The sequence below is a fragment of the Miniopterus natalensis genome, chromosome 4 (assembly GCF_054644295.1).
Source record: "Miniopterus natalensis isolate mMinNat1 chromosome 4, mMinNat1.hap1, whole genome shotgun sequence".
In the NCBI taxonomy this organism is placed as follows: domain Eukaryota; kingdom Metazoa; phylum Chordata; class Mammalia; order Chiroptera; family Miniopteridae; genus Miniopterus; species Miniopterus natalensis.
This window is the reverse complement of record NC_142084.1, coordinates 43,014,477-43,031,013: the sequence shown is the minus strand read 5'-3', so window position 1 is coordinate 43,031,013 and position 16,537 is coordinate 43,014,477. Positions and strand designations below refer to the sequence as shown.

Below are 16,537 nucleotides of genomic sequence, written 5' to 3'. Positions count from 1 at the left end.
TGATAATTATCTCAGAAGTGGAAAAAATGCTTTCGGATAGCACAGTTAACGAGTTATCTTTCTAGTTGCGGCAGCTTTCTTAGGGATTATAGATAGTGGTTTAGTATGGAGAAAACTTGTTGGCTTTGACTAATAGCTGGGTTTATTAAAAAAATTAATTTTCTGTTCTCATGGGCTTTAGTTTCTTTTTGTCTCGGTTATTAATTCTTATCAGCATGCATTTATATACCTGATGTGTGATACTTTATTAAATGTTAATAATTTATAATTAAGAATGGATTATAGACAAATTAAAATTAACTGATATCTTTGAGAATTGTGAGATTTTTTTTACCAATACCCAAAAGTGTAAGATCTATATTTTCACTTCATTTCTCATTTAGTCTAATTTTTTCTAAAACTAGTGAAAAGATTTATTCCAGAAAGCAACTACTGTAAGTTAACAAATATGGATTCATAAATGATGCTTGGGAAAACAAGAAACCTAATGCATTAGTAGTAACACATTTTTGTTTCTGAACTTTTATAACAAATTGGACTCTTCCACTTCTAGATGCCCTTTCATGTCTAATTTGTTTGTAAGTTAAACAAAATATTTTGTGTGACATACGAAGTTGAGTTCAGGTCATAAAAATTTTTAGATTGCAATTTTTTTGTAGTTATACTAACTTTAACTAGTTTTGTATCTGTCCTAAGTCATGCTGCTTCAAATCTTTGTGAAATACTTCCTGATTTTACATTATAAGTAAAAAAGTCAGTTTGTATACATAAATGAAAATAAAATCAAACTGATGTTTACCTGTCTACTGTATTTTAGTCTTTCTTTCCACTGTTACTATTTTATCCATGTAGTTTTGAATTTTATATGACTCATATAGTAAAAATCCCCACCTGTTAGAGTTTTAGATCAGATAAAGCTGATTTGAGAAAAACAATACTAGTAAATCTGTTCAATATAAAATGTGTGATCTAAGAATTATATATAGGATGTCCTTTTGCCTCCTTGTTTTCCTTGTAATAAGTGATCTCAATGAAAACTCAGTTTAAGGTATTGCGTCTTCATAATCTGGTGCTCTGTCAAATTTCCATGTTGCTTTCTGAGATGCTGTGTTGAGTGTAAGAGCTGAGGAGTGAGCATATGCTTCTGTTTCTTGACTCTGTCATCCCTTGAGTTGTCACTGTCCCTTCTGATTCCCTCCTGCCTATCAACAAAGGTCACAGGTGTGTTCTCATGCCTTCAAAGCCTCAGCTACTTGTACATCTTTCTAGAATAATTTTCTGACTCTTCCAAGGGCATGAGCTACTTCAAGGCTGCTTTAGTTCCATTTGCCATTACATCTGTGTCTCTTTCCAATTCCTGTACATTGCTGTGTTTAGGGCAACCCTTTGAGACCCAGTATCTCCCTGTGCTCTGCCTGGGAAATGAGGTGTGGGATCTTGTGCACCAGCATTCAGAAACTTACTGCAGTTGCTGCCTTTTTCTCTCTCCCTCCTTCTCCTAAGAAAAGGGGAGGGTGTGACACATGCTCTTCTCTCATGGATCTACTCCTTCATGAAATTTGATTGCTTTCTTTTATACTATTTCATTTTGCTAGAAGGAAGAAAGGCTTTTAAATTAGACAGGTATTTCTGTTTATTCTTGACTTGATTTACCTCAGAAATATCTCTGTTGTTTCAGTTGGGTGACAGTTGTGAATTTTGAGAGTATATATTGTAAACTTTATGGATCACTAATTTCTAAACGTAAGTTATTGAATCATAAAGTAATATAGCTTGAAGAAAATTTTAAGGGAGTTTCTAAGACATAGAGACATAAGGCGAATGTTTCCATGGACATATCCTCTTAGTGTCTGAATCAGCGTGAGAACATAGATCTCATGACTTTGTGTTTGTTGCTCTTTCCTCAGCAGCACATTGCTTATCTCTCCTCCTAGACCTAGCCAGCTACTTCTCTCAGATCCAACTGGTTTTATATCTAATTTCCATTCTACTGTATATGTTCTGTTAGTATATTCTTCTGATACTATTAGAGAACTAGAACCCTGTAAAAAAATTAGGGCATGTAGCTGTTTTAATCCTGAGTGCCACCTTGGGCTTTCAAGACATAAAAGAAAGTACTGTAATACAAAATTGAATATAAAAAAGAGAAAGTAGAAGAGAAAGGATAAGGCAAAAAAAAAAAGAAAAAAAAAAAGAATTTGGCATGACACAGCAGTCATCGGGGGTGAAATTACATGGGATTTAAAACTCCTAAAGGTATTACATTCAGAAAATGTGAATATATAGATTATGGTTGCAATGGTAAGTACCCCAACATTATCTTTTGTTTTGAGCTTTGTAAAAGAATAGAAAAAGATCGATTGAGGGATCTCATGTAGGTAGATTACAAGGGGCTCCATAGTTTTAAGAAACTTAGAAATTTTGTATATATTTCCAATTCTTGAAAAAAAAATACATTTTGAGACACATGCATGTGCACATACATACATGTATTGGCATTTCTTAAATCCAGCTACATTTCAATTCAGGTAGGCCTACCCTGATTGTATTATTAACTTATTTTATATATGTTTTGATATGAGAATTAAAAAAATTGATCTGCACATATTCTACTGGTTGATTCCCTCCCAGGCTTTTAAATGGATAATCTATTCATAAAAAATATAGCTAATAGACTTATATTTTCTTTTGCTAATTTATAGGCTAGTGAACTATAGTTTTCCAGCTCAAAATTGTCTTGCCAAATTCACTCATTTTTCTTGTCTCTCAATCATCAGTTTTTATGGTAGAATATGCACTATTTATTATGTTTATTTGCTACTTAACTATGTGTTCTCATTTGGGGTGATGCATCTTTTTTCTTAAAGGAACAAAAACAAAAACCTCTGTCCTTGGCCATCTTTGCTGTCCTCCTTTCCAACTCCCAATGATTTAAATTAGTGTTATATAATGTTATAGATCAAGAAGGGCAAGATAAATGTAGATACACCTATTTAGTTCATATAGAATCAAATTGTTGCTAACTTGTTTATTTTACTTTTTAATGTCAACTATTCATGTGTTCATGGAGCTGCATTGGGTAGGCAGCATGTTTAACACAACTTTTCCTTTAAGGCTAAGGTATGAAATCGAAATGTGTGATGTTGTTTATAATTGTTTTAAAGAAATAATTTACCAGGTGAAATTTGTTCAGCTATTTTCTGCTGTTTTTTAGGAGTGGCAGAATTCTATTCAGAAGAATGCAGGCCTTGCTTTTATTGAACTTGTCAATGAAGGAAGGTAATCTATTTTATATCCACTATATTTTACTTTAAAATCTTACTGTATTTCTCTCACTGAAAGTGATAATTTTTTGGTATTATATTTTTTGTTTTTTTTAGTCAGTCATTTAGAAGATTGTAATTATTATAAATGTCAATATTTAATCATTTTGTGGTTTTCTTCATGGTTATATGCTTAATGATAAAAGTCTTGTCTTTTCATAAGTAAAGCTGAGTTTGGCAAAAGCAAACAGATGATTCTATTAGCAGATATAAGGAAACTGATGCTTAAATGGATTTCCCATTAAGTTCCATTATATTTATAAAGCCAATAATTAGACTAAGATGTGTATTATCTCTCTCATGTCATAGCCTGGCTAAGGGAGAGAGGGATCAAGTTTTTGTTTTGTGATGTGATGAGAAAGTGGAAACAGGGAAACTTGGTAAGGTTTCCATTTAAAGAGTAGAGGTAGAAGACTAAGGAAAAAATAGTAGGAAAAAAATGAAGAAAGTACAGAGATGAAAAGAAAGATTTAAGCTAGATGTAAGAGTGATATAATGGAAAAGTAAAAGTAAATTGAGGAAATGATGAGTAAACTACTTTGTGCCTGTTTTGTGGCAGCTGATTTTGAATTAATTGAACTGAAGGTATAGATTAAAACGTAGAAGACCTAAGATATAGATTAAAAGGTGTGATTGGCTGCTGTTGGAAATGACATTCTGAGCAAAATTATTGTTTAAGAATGTTTCTTTATTAGTGTCCTGGCAAGTGTTAGACTGATGCCATCACTATAGGAACTATTTGAACTAGTAATTAGGAATCTTGTTAGTGTTACAGAAAAGGGTATTAATAACTTATTTGATATTAAACACTACTAAAATTCTTCTACTTAGCAAATAATTACAGTTGCTCACAGATTATTTTTGGAAACATATAAAGAAACCTGTGCCCTGGCTGGGTGGCTTGGTTGATTGGAGAGGTGACCCATGGGGTTTGATTCCTGGTCAGGGCATGTACCTGGGTTGCGGGTTCACTCCGTCAGGGTGTGTATGGGAGGCAGCTGATTGATGTTTCTCTCTCACATCAATGTTTCTCTCTCTCACACCCTCTTTCTCCCTGAAATCAATAAAATCATCCTTGGTTGAGGATTAAAAACTCCCACAAAAAAACAAAACTTGCAATTATTATGCCTTATGTTAAATTCTGTGCTAGAAGTATTTAAGTACGGAATCCTAAGGTAGTAATGAAAAAAATAAAAGAGAGACAGACTCCACAATTAGGATGGAAGAATTAGTTAAAACTTACCCAGGGAACATGATTCTTGAGATGTCCTTTCAGGGATGAGTAAGGTTAATACTGTAGATATTTGAAAGTGGGGATTATGGATAAATTAGAGGGCATGTGTGTGAAAAGCATTCCAAGTAGAGGGACTAGAATATCTGAAGACGTGTGATGTGGAAAGGTATATAGAATATTCAAGTGCGTGTTTATATTTGTGAGAGACTGTATGTGAGTGAATTGTTGGAATAGAATTGAGCATCCTGATGCTAAAAGGCGTAATGTTGCATATTTGGACTTTCATCTAAAGGTGATGGGAAACCTTGGAAGATATTAAGCAAAGGAATATAATTGTGATAGTTTGGTTTTGGAAAGATAACTGACAGAAATGTTTGGGATGGATGGAGAAGAGACCTGATTGAAATTAAGAACAGTAGCCAGTCTATTGCAGTGATCCATGTGAGAAAGAGCTAAATTGTAATCGAGTCTGGTGAGTGGTAGGAAATCAATATTTCTCAATGACTGAATAACTAATAATTTAGTCTTACTTTTAGCAAAAATTTCAAAGTGCTTATTCATCAAAAAGTAAATAGTTATTTGGCTGAATTTCAACACTGAGGTATTGGATGCTTTTAAAGTCTCTATAGAAAAAGAGGTGGTGAGAGCTGTTGATTGAACATGTACTTGTTTTACTTAATGCAGAACACGAACAGATTTTCTGTAATTTATAGGACTTATTTGTTTAAAGAAAATTCTTGTTTTTTTTAAAGAAGAAAACTTGTTATAAAAGTCCATTTTGATTAGTAGAAGCTCTACTAAATGTAAATATCCTCAGTTATGCAAGTTACTCTTACATTTAATAGATAAGGCAGCATAGCATTGTGATTAATGGCATTGGTTTTGAAGTTAGGCTTTTGATATTCCAAAAGTACTTTACTTCTGTGAGTCTTCCTTTCCTTATCTTTTCATTCAGCCAGTATTTTTTATTCACTGACTGTGTACCATGGATTATCTTTGTTGCTATGGAAACAATAAACAAAACAGATAAAGGTGTTTTTTTTTGTAGATCTTACCTTTGAACAGTCATTGACAGGCCATGAACAATAAACAAAATAAGTAATGGGTTACATAATATGTGAAAGATGGTAAGTACTATGAAAAAATATAATGCAGAACAGGTTGAGGGGAATGGAGATTTTTGAAGGAAGTATGAAGGGTTGGCATGGTTTGCAGTTTAAATAGAATGGTCAGATTAGAGCTTTTTGAAAAAGTGACTTGTAAGCAAGTGCCTGAAGAATGCGAAGGAACTAACCATAGGAGCCTGTAGGGGAAAAGTGTTCAGTTCTAGGGAATGGTCAGTAAATAGATGAAAGCTTCCCTAGCCTATTTGAGGACCGAGGCCCATATAGCAGTAATAAAGTGATGAAAGTGGAAAGAAGAAGGAAATGAGGCCACAGAGATAATAACATAGGGCAAGATTTTGTGTAAAGCCTTTGCGGTGTGTTCTGGGAGAAATGACAATCATTGCAGGATTTTGAGTAGAGGAGGGAGATGTTTTGTTTTATGTGTTAAAAATACTACTAAAACATTACTCTGGCTAATGCATATAGGAATGTAAGAAAAGAAGTGAAAAGATCACTCAGGGTGCTCGTGCAGTAATCCTAGTTAAATGTGGGGTCCTGGACTAGGGTAGTAGCAGTAGAGGATGTAAGAAGAATTAGGGTTATGAATATATTTGGAAGATAGATCTGAGAGGATTTACTAATGGATTGGATGTGGGTTGTCTGAGAAAGCTAGTTGTCAAGTACTGTTAAGATTTTTGGCCTCTGCAGCTAAAGAGATGGTGTTTCTATCAACCAGTATTGAAAAGGCTGAAGGTAAACCAGTTATTCTGGGTAAGATCAGGAGTTCAGTTTTGGAAATACTATTTTTAGATCTCTAGTAGACATCCAAACAGAGATGTTAGTCGGTGGCTAGTTATTTCTCCAGACTAGATATAAATGTGGATGTATAAGCACTTACATGGTATGTAATGCCTTGATACAAGATGAAGTTGTTACGGTGGTAGTCTAATTGAGGTTTGACCACTGGCTTAGACAGGACCAGTTTTGGGAGAGTGGTGTGGAAAAAAGCCTATTTGCAGTAGTTTTTTTAAAAGATGGAAAGAATGGGAGAAGGGAAATTAGAGAATGTGTTTAAACAATTCTTTTTTTTTTTTTTAATCTTTATTGATTTCAGAGAGAAGAAGGGAGAGGGAGAGAGAGAGATAGAAACATCAGTGATGAGAGAGTCATTGATCAGCTGCCTCCTGCACACCCCGGACTGGGGATGGAGCCCGAAACCCAGGCATGTGCCCTGACCGGGAATCAAACCACGATCTCCTGGATCCTAGGTCGATGCTCAACCGCTGAGCCATGCCTGGCTGGGCTACACAGTTCTTCAGAGGAGTGTTGCTACAAAGAGGAGCAAGAATAGAATGAAGTGGTAGCTTGTAGGGGGAAATAGAGTCAAGGGAAACAGGGTCTTAAAACATGAGAGCAAGACAACATAGTTTCATGGTGGTAAGTAGGGAAATTGGTGTAGGAGAGATAGGTTAGAATTTCTGGAATGGCATTTTTGAGTAGATTAGAGAGTAGGGGAATTTGTATATAAATGGCTTAAGGTAGAGCTTAGATGAGTCATTATGGTAACATGGGAAGACCTTTTATGTAGTTGCAGAGGCTGATAGATAAATATGGAAGTAGAGTGAGAGTTGGCTTTCAGAAGGTTTAGGTTTTGCCAAATAAATATGAGGGAGGTAAGGACAAGGTAGTCAATTTTTTACTCAGGGGAGTAATTGTAATCATTGACTATAGGATTATGATTAATTATTAAGCTGGGTAAAAAGGAAAGAACATAGAGAGTAGTGACTGTGAAGAAAATGATAGCGTGGGTGAATTGCAGACCTGAGGACTGTTAGTGTGTGGGATAGTAAAGTTTTAGTGTTTCATTTTCCATTTAGGTTTGAGATCCATTTTCAGTTAATTTTTGTGACGGCTCTAAGCGCTATGTCTAGATTCATTTTTTTGGATGTGGATGTCCAGTTTTTCTAGCATCATTAGTTGGCAAGAGTATGATTGGTTTGTTGTATTGCCTTTGCTCTTCCATTGTCAGAGATCAGTTGACTATTTATGTGGGTTTATTTCTTGGCTCTTTATTCTGTCTCATTGATCTGTTTGTTCTGTCACCAGTACATACTACACTGTCTTGATTTCCATAGCTTTATAATAGTCCCCATGTCGGATAGTGTTCGTCCTCCAACATTTTTCTTCTCCTTCAATATTGTGTTGTCTATTCTGCACCTTTTGCCTCTCCATATAAAGTATAAAATCAGTTTGTTGGTATTTGTTGATATATTGCTGGGATTTTAAATGGGATTGCATTGAATCTATAGACAAAGATGGGATGAACTGACATCTTGACAATATTGAGTCTCCCTGTCAACATGGAATATTTCTCCATTTACTTAATTCTTTAATTTTATTTATCTGAGTTTTATAATTTTCCTCATATGGATTGTGTGCATATTTTGTTAGATTTATACCTAAATGTTTTGTTTTTTGGGGTGCTAATAAAATGGTATTTTGTTTTTAATTTCAAATTCTACTTGTTCTTTGTTGGTATTTAACAGAGCAATTGACTTTTGTATATTAACCTTGTATGATGCAACCTTGTTATAATAGGAGTTTCCTTTGTCAGTTGTTTTGCACTTTCTACACGGGCAATTATGTCACCCGTGAACAAAGACATTCTAATGTCTTTTGTCTCAATATTTATGCCTTTTCTCCTCTTTTCTTTTTAAAAAAATCTCTTTGGTAGAACTTCTACTATAATGTTGAAAAGGAATACTAGGAGGGGAGGGGACATCCTTGCCTTGTTCTGATCTTACTGGGAAAGTTTTGAGTTTCTCATCATTGAGTATGATGTTAGCTGTAGGTTTTATGGTAGGTGTTCTTGATCAAGTTGATGAAGTTTCTTCTGTTTTTAGCATTTTTATCCTGAATGAATATTGGATTTTGTCAGATGCTTCTACCGCTATTGATATGATCATGTGATTTTTTTTTCTGTTCAGCTTGTTGATGTGTGATGGATTACATTAATTGATTTTGAAATATTGAGCCAGCTTTGCATACCTGGGATAATTCCTACTTTGTCATAGTGTATAATTTTTTTCTTTTTAAAAAATTATTGGCTTTGGTTTCTTTTGTTGATTTTTAAAAGTTACTTGCTTGGGCTTAATTTGCAGAATTTGTCCCTGTTGTGATATGGTTGCTGTTGTGATATGGTTGCTGTGTAGCTCTTTCAAGGTTATTATTTTTTATTTTTTAGTCTGGCTTTTTAGGGCCATCCCTTTTCTCTACAGCTTAGATGTCAGTGAATGACTGATCAGAAGTTTTAGTGAAATTTTTAGCCTTGTACAGCTGGTAGGTCTGTGTTTTATTTGACAGCACATGCAAATTTTGGGGTAGTTTTCTTCTGTTTAAGCTTTTACTTCCTGTCATTCCCCCCCCCCCCCCCCCAAGTTTGTACTGTATATGTGCTTAGGGATCCAGACAGCCACTGATGTGTGAATTCTTATTCAACTATCTAATATATATATATATATATATATATACACACACACACACGCGCATATATATATTATAAATAATACATATTTATATATATATAAAATATATAGCTATGGCTGTTTTATTTTTTAAGATCTTCCTCTTCAGTTTCTGGTTTGTTCTATTGTCTCCTGCTCACCCTAACTGCAAATGTAATCGCAGTTTAGGAGAGCTATAGGCTTTTCCTATTTTCGGCTTAGCATGCATTTTCTGCCCTTTCTTCGAAATCAAGTCAGCCATGTCTGTCAGTGAAGTTGGTGATTTCCATAAGCAGCCACAGTCTGTGGGTTTGAGTACTGCATTCCCAGAAAAGATTGCCACAGACTCTGTTCTTACTCAGTGTTAGCAGATGTCCATGAATAAAATTATTATAGATTTTGTTGTTTGCCTTTGGTCAAATGTCAGAACTCTGAAATGATTGTTATTCTTCAGTTCCGTTCTTGTTTTTCTGGGAGAGGATTTGTTGACCTCTGTTTTCTACGATAGCCAGAAGATCCATCCCCAGATCTCTTCATGTCTGGTTTATTCTCATTTAAAGCCCAGTTCAGATGTTACCTCCTCAGAGTTTTTCCTGATACCTGTTGCCAGGTATCAGGAAAAACTCTTTTTTAAAACATTTTTCCCTCTTACTCTCCTTTCATGTTTATCTTTATTGTCTCTCTCCTCCTGTAAATTGTATATTTATGTTCTGTAAGGGCAATCCCTTGTCTCTTGTTTATGGTTGTATCCCTGGCTCCAATATAAGTGCCCTGCAAATTCCGTAATTATTTGTGTTTAATTGATGATATTGTCTCTGTAAGTGCATTGTATTTATAGTTTTGATTTCAGTTATTGTTATTTTTATGTAAACAGTATTCTTTCTTAAACATAAATCTATTTTATACAGATAATCTTGGTATTTCTTTGAGGATTCTTACCAAGAGAAAAAAAATACGTATACATATAATACACATTTTACAATAAAACGTTTCTGTATTTTGTGAAGAGATGAGTTCTCTTATGGTATTCTCATATATCCTTATCCAGAATAACTGATTCTTATTTTTTATTGGGGGAACAATTATTTAAATAACTTGTTTTTATGTCATCTGTGATCATAGGTTTTCTAATACCCCTTTTCTGTTTTTTTGCCTATGCTTCTCTTACTTCATATGGATTTGTTATCCTCCTGTGGTTAGAAACTGTCTTTGTTATTTTAGTTCTTAGCCTGTAGAAAGTATTTAGCCTTTGTCTTTTAAGTAAATGTAAGAAATAAATAGTGATGGAAAGAAAACTAACATCCATTAGTGAAATATAGTGGAGGTGGTGTCTGAATTTTCATTATCTCTTTAGAGGGTAGACTATATTTTAAAGAAACAGTTTAAAGATTTATTTTTTAAATCAGGGGATTCGGCTTGCCTTTTATAAATATCCAATACATTGAGGTTAAATGAGTTTACATAGAGATGGATGTGTTGGTGAAGTAGTTTGCAGTGTTTTAGCTACTGGACTTACTCCCAGGGGCTAGAAGAATAAGCAATAAGGGTTTTTCTTTTCACTGCAGAGACCAACCTTTTTTTCCTTATTATGTAAGTCTGACCTGCCTTGACCTCATTTATAGAATAGTTGCTATAAATGTGGTCCTTGATTAATGTTTTATTAGTGTAAATAACATGAAGACCTGTACAGACTTCGACTACAGCGTAAGGTTTATCAGACTTGATGGGTATCATTAGCAAAACAATTACTTAGGTCAGACATAAGTAATTGTTGTTTGGTAGAAATGTTTCTTTTAACTTACCTGTTTAATTGATATGATGCTTTCTCTGTAAATACATTGTTTTGATATTCTTTAGTTCAATTATTGATATTTTCATGCAAACAACGTTATGTATAGAAATAATCAGTAATCACTGACATAATCATGTAATATTTTTTTGACAATTTTTGTCAAGACAGAAGAAACTACATAGACATAAATAAGAGATTTAAGTTAAAACATTAAACTTTCACTTTTTTTGAGCAATAACATTGTTTCTCTGATTTATAATTTTGTTTTTTGATATATTGAATCATTATGACTATCACCTCTACTTTGTGTTAAATATACAAATAATTGCTTCAAAGAGTTTTATTTTTTTCTGAAAGGCACAAGTTTCTTTAAACAGTTTTATATTATGTAAAGAATGTCAGTGCTTTCTTTTAGAATATTTGGTGCTGCTGTGACATCACATTAATAGGAAATAGGAAAGTCGATTATTACCATTGCCATAACCTTCTTAAGTGAAATCTGAAGGTTCACTGTTATGGTAAATTCAAGTAGGTAACATTATTATGTTTATTGGGCTTTAGTTGATTTATTTGTGTACATGATTTATTTTATATTAATTTCTTTTTCCTTCACCTTAAAAATGTGTTTCATTGAAAAATGAGTTTAATTAAATAAGCTAATTCCAATAGAACTGTTGCTTACATTTTAAAATTCTTTGTCAGTGAATCTTAAATCTTGTCTCATTTGGATAAAGGTTTAGGTTTCATATCTTAACCTTTCTTCTCATTTCTACTGTTCTTAATGACTTTTTGAGATCTCTTCTTAAAACTTTAGTATCTCAATATTGGTGTTAATTTTGCCAGTAGAAAAAGATCCAGCTGCTATGCAGCCTTTCTTCTTGCTATCCTGCCTGCCATCTACCCAACAAACATATTTTAGAACATTTTACACTCCTAGTGTTGTTCTTGCTGTGGCCGTGGCAGATGCTCTATGAGCATTACCAGGTCTTATAACTTCACTTGTTTGAGTTGTGTTCTAAGGAATAATGCATTGGATAAGTACTAATCACCCTGTATATTTTATATATACAGGTGGTCCTGTTTTTGTTCTTATACTTTGGAATTCTGAAAAATTTGTGCCAATAATCTGTAAATAAAATTTTTATAGCTCATAATGTCAGGGAATCCTATGGAGTTGCCATCTTTCTTAATACGCAATTTCTTAATTTTTCTTCTCAGTTATATTCTATTCGCTAATCAAAGTTTTAAATTTTTGATGGTAAAATTCAGGAAAGTAGTAGACTGTGAAACCTATTTTAAAGGTACAATATTTGTTAAAAATGTTAAGATACAAATTCTTATATGAATTTTATACTTTTTAAACTACATAAGTAATTATAAAATGACCTATAATTGTAGTATTGGGTTTAGTTGTTAAAAATACATTTTGAGAATGTCCATAGCTTCCTAGGCTTTTACTTTTAAATCTGTTATTATGATTCTTTTCTTTTTCCCATCCTTGAAAACATAGAAAGGGTAGATTGTCCCCCAGACTGTTGGTCACATTGCTTTAATTATCCTCTGGGGATGTCAGTATCTGCTTATTATAGCAGTAATTCAGACTTGCATCTGAATATGTAAATACCCCTCATAAAAGACATAGTGTTTCTAGTACTAATATACTTGTCTCTCTCTTCAGTATTCAGCTGCTTAGGTTGCACTCCTGCTTTCTGAGCATTCATTTGGTAGCTCTAGCATTTTCCTTCACTCTAAGCATCATAGGTTCTTAATAAATGTCTATGGAATAAGTGAGCAGAAGAAAAAATGGAAGGGAAAGTGAAGAAGGAGAGGCGGGGAGGAAACGGCAAAACCTATTTTATTCCAACCCTCTTGGCCATTATCTGGGTTATATTTTGGTAAAAGACAAAAGTGTTTGTTGCCCTTAGGTAAACAGTGTGGTTAGGATATAGTCTTATCTGAGCTCACCAAAGACGAAATCTGAATTGAAGTAGAGTATGTCTCATAGGCACTCTGGAGTGTTTCTTAAGGAGCTATGTGCTTTCTGGGTACATTTAAAAAATTATTTGTATAGTAAGGCAATTTACAGGACAACTTTAAATCTGGTGAACAGTTGTTTGGATAGGATCTAATTTTGGGAGTCATTAATTTCCAGGATTTGTTGAGAGTTGGTTTTTCTCTTTACTCTTAACCGTGGATTGAACTGAGACTGAAGTTTGTGTGGGTTGTTTAGAAAGAGGTATGTGCTATATTCTTTCTTTTTAAAGATTAAACTATTTAATGTTTAGTATTTTGTGGAAGTTTAATAGCTTATCAAAGAGGACTAGAACTTTCTCCTTAATTAGGATAAAAATATTTTTCTTGATGTTCTTCATGTGTTTGGCTTTAAATCAGTCATATGGTCAAATTACTTTTCACTTTTTTTAAAAAAAACATTTTTTATGTTGATTTTTAGAGAGAGAAGGAGAGAGGGAGAGAAACATTGATGTGAGAGCAAAACATCGGTAGGCTGCCTCCTGCACGCACCCCACTGGGGATGGAGCCCATAATCCAGGTACGTGTCCTGACCCGACATCAAACCAGCAACCTTCTGGCACGCTGGGCAGCGCCCATCCCACCGAGCCCCACTGGCCAGGGCTACTTTTCACTTTTAATGTTCTATCTTGATCTTAGTTTTCTGCGGTTACTTCTTAGGCTTGTTTTGTTCTGATTGGTGTAAAACAATGGTGCTGCATTTAAATTGTGCTTTTACTCCCTAAAAATTTTAGGTTTCGGTGAGTGTAGGATTTCTTGTTTAACCTTTCTTAGCAAGGCCAAAGTAAAACTTTTGGAAAAAGGTGGTAGGTATTCAGCATGCTGTAGAATATGCTTATGTTTGTGTAGAAGTTTGATAGCCTTATACCTTTTTTTAAAACTACAACAGTTTATGTATAAATGGAAACATTTAATATGTTAAATGAAAATGATTATAGCAAAAAGGGTGTCGAAGTAGGAGTCAGAGAAAAGAGAGGGAAAGCTGAACTCTGAGAATAGTTAAATGAAAATAGTCTGCCCTGGCTGGTGTTCCCAGTGGTAAGAGTGTTGGTCTGTGCAGTTAAGGGTCGAGGGTTTGATTCCTGGTAAAGGCCATGTACCTGGGTTGCAGGTTCGATTCCTGGCCCTGGTCTGGCATGTATGGGGGATGTTTCTCTCCCTCTCCCCCTCTCCTCCTCTCTCACTCTCTCCCTTTCCCTCTCCCTTTCCCTCTCCCTCCCTCCCACTCTCTCTAAAGATTAATGGAAAAATATCCTTGAGTGAGGATTAACAAACAAACAAACAAACAAACAAACTGACAAACAAAGCAAACAGAGTCAATTCACTTCATTCATTCAGAAAGCATTTATGCACACCAGCTATGTTTTGGACTTTGGAAGTTTGCAAATGGACAGAATAGACATTCTCATTCATACATTTTATTTAAATTGTCATCAACAGACAATGAAGGAGTAAAAAAGTTTATATGATGTCAGAAGTTGATAAATGCTATGAGAAAAGCGGAGGGAAATCTCAGAATAGGTACTATGTGGGGCAGAGGAGGTTGTAATTTAAATAAGGTGGTAACCATGGGATCTAAAAAGATGAGTTCCTGTGAAATGCTAAGCAAATGCTACTAGTAGTGAAGAGACAAAGGCAGTTATAGGAAACGAGAAGATGGCAGTAGATATATTGTAACAGAGAAATCCTAAGCTGGATTCCAGGTGGGGAGTAAGCAGAGCCATTTCCCTCAATGTTTTTTCTTTTCTACTTAAAACGCTCTCATTTCCCTCTTTATATACACATTCTTGAGAATAAATTCTTTCATAATCCTAAGAATCTTGTTCAACTAGAAACATGCCAACCTGAAAACTCTCTGTTCCATTCTAGCCTCACTTCTTCCATGAGTTATTGTTTTAAAATACGCAACTAAGGGTTATTGTGCAAAATAAGCTTGGAAAAATAGCTTGATGTCAGGCTGTGGCAGTTATGTGAAATTTAAAATTTATGTTAAATTACCGAGCTCTTGTATTTTCAGGAAGAAATGACTTTATGGAGTATTGCTATTTCCTTTCCAGTTGTAGCGAAGTGTATGGACACATTGTAGCTTCCCTGGTAGAGGATAGTGACTTCCACTAGAAGGGGGTACCACTCTAGTTCTAAACTGGGGAAGATCTAGGTTGGCTTTAAGTTTGTATGTAGTCTGCTAAAGAATTTTGGAAAGTTTTTTTTTTTTTTAATTTAAATATTCTTTTGTTGGTCACCAGTCTTTTCTTTCTAGGGCTTCAGGCTTGCGTATTCTTTGATGTTAGACAGGTGTTACAGAGAGCTTTACCTCAGAAAGGAGGGGAAATATACCAATTTAAAGATTTGGGGGATATTGAATTATCAAATATGCTATGTATCTGATGGGGAGGGAGGGAGAAAGATGTGAGCAAGAAGGCAGTTACATGGAGAATTAGGTAATAATTCTGCAAGATAAGAATAAAGACTATGTTAATAAATGGAGATACAGTCTGAGATGTGAGGTTTTAGTAACAGTCATATTACTCAAGGAAGACTTCAGAAACATTTTTTTCCTCTCTGTCTTGGTCGGTGACTGTTCTCTGTAGTTAATTCTATAGAAATTACAGTGTTAGAAGGATTGCCAATTCAGGAACGCTGCTTCCATATTCTGGGTTGTTAGGGTGCAGACAAGTGGTAACTTTCCTTTCCCATCAGTGGTGAAGATGTTTAGTAGAGAAAATCTGACAGTTGCTGCTAATGGGGGTCACAGAAAGCCCAGGAAACAGAGCGGTAATATTGGAAAACTTGGTGAAAATGTGTGTGTGCTTACCCAAGGTCTAGACCAGGGTAATCACATGTGGACACTGGGCTGTAAGGCGGTTATGGGAGGTGGTTGTCATCATTACTGTTATTTATTGAGCCTGGAGCGTGAATCTTTTCTAGTTGGTCACTTGATAGGGTTGTTTGTTTCCTATGGCTGACACAGGCATTTTTTTCCTCCTTGCACTGTAGGTATAAATTATACATAAATTTTCTTCTTAATATTAAAATATGGGCATCATTTTGTGCTCTGCATTTAGAGAGATAATTTAATATAGAGTAAACCAAATATTTTGAAACTGCTTATTATAGTAAAAATTTTAGTTTAATTTATCTTTAATTTGTTGGAAAGAATAGTTTGCACAATTGTTAGATAAATTACAGTTCCTAAATACTGTATTATTTGTATATTTAGGAAAATATGCATATAGATGCAAAAAATTAGACCCTTTGAAAAGCAAAAAAAAGTTATTTACATATATTTTATTTTTATATTTTTCAAAATGAAAAGAAAATTCATATTTGTGTGTCTTAAAATAAGTGGGAGGTGTGTAGCAAGGGCCTTCTGAAATACTGGATTATTTAAAAGCATTTTGTAAATTATGAAGAAAAAAACGTAGATGCTTCCTTTCTTCTTTGGAAGTAATATTAAGTACTTTATATTAGCCCTAATCAAATTTTATAATATTATTTTACATAAGATTAGATAGTAATATTTTGTATTATGCAGTGAAAATGTTTCA

At 34.2% G+C, this 16,537-nt stretch overlaps 1 protein-coding gene across 2 annotated transcripts in view; it reads left to right on the top strand.

Annotated features, from left to right (window-relative positions):
• LRBA (LPS responsive beige-like anchor protein) overlaps window positions 1–16,537 on the top strand; it is a 504,104-nt gene that overhangs the window by 164,308 nt on the left and 323,259 nt on the right. For both annotated transcript variants that reach the window (XM_087816509.1, XM_087816508.1), the window contains exon 35: window positions 3,215–3,279. In XM_087816509.1, coding sequence (XP_087672635.1) covers window positions 3,215–3,279 — 65 coding nt within the window. The remainder of the gene's footprint in view (window positions 1–3,214; window positions 3,280–16,537) is intronic.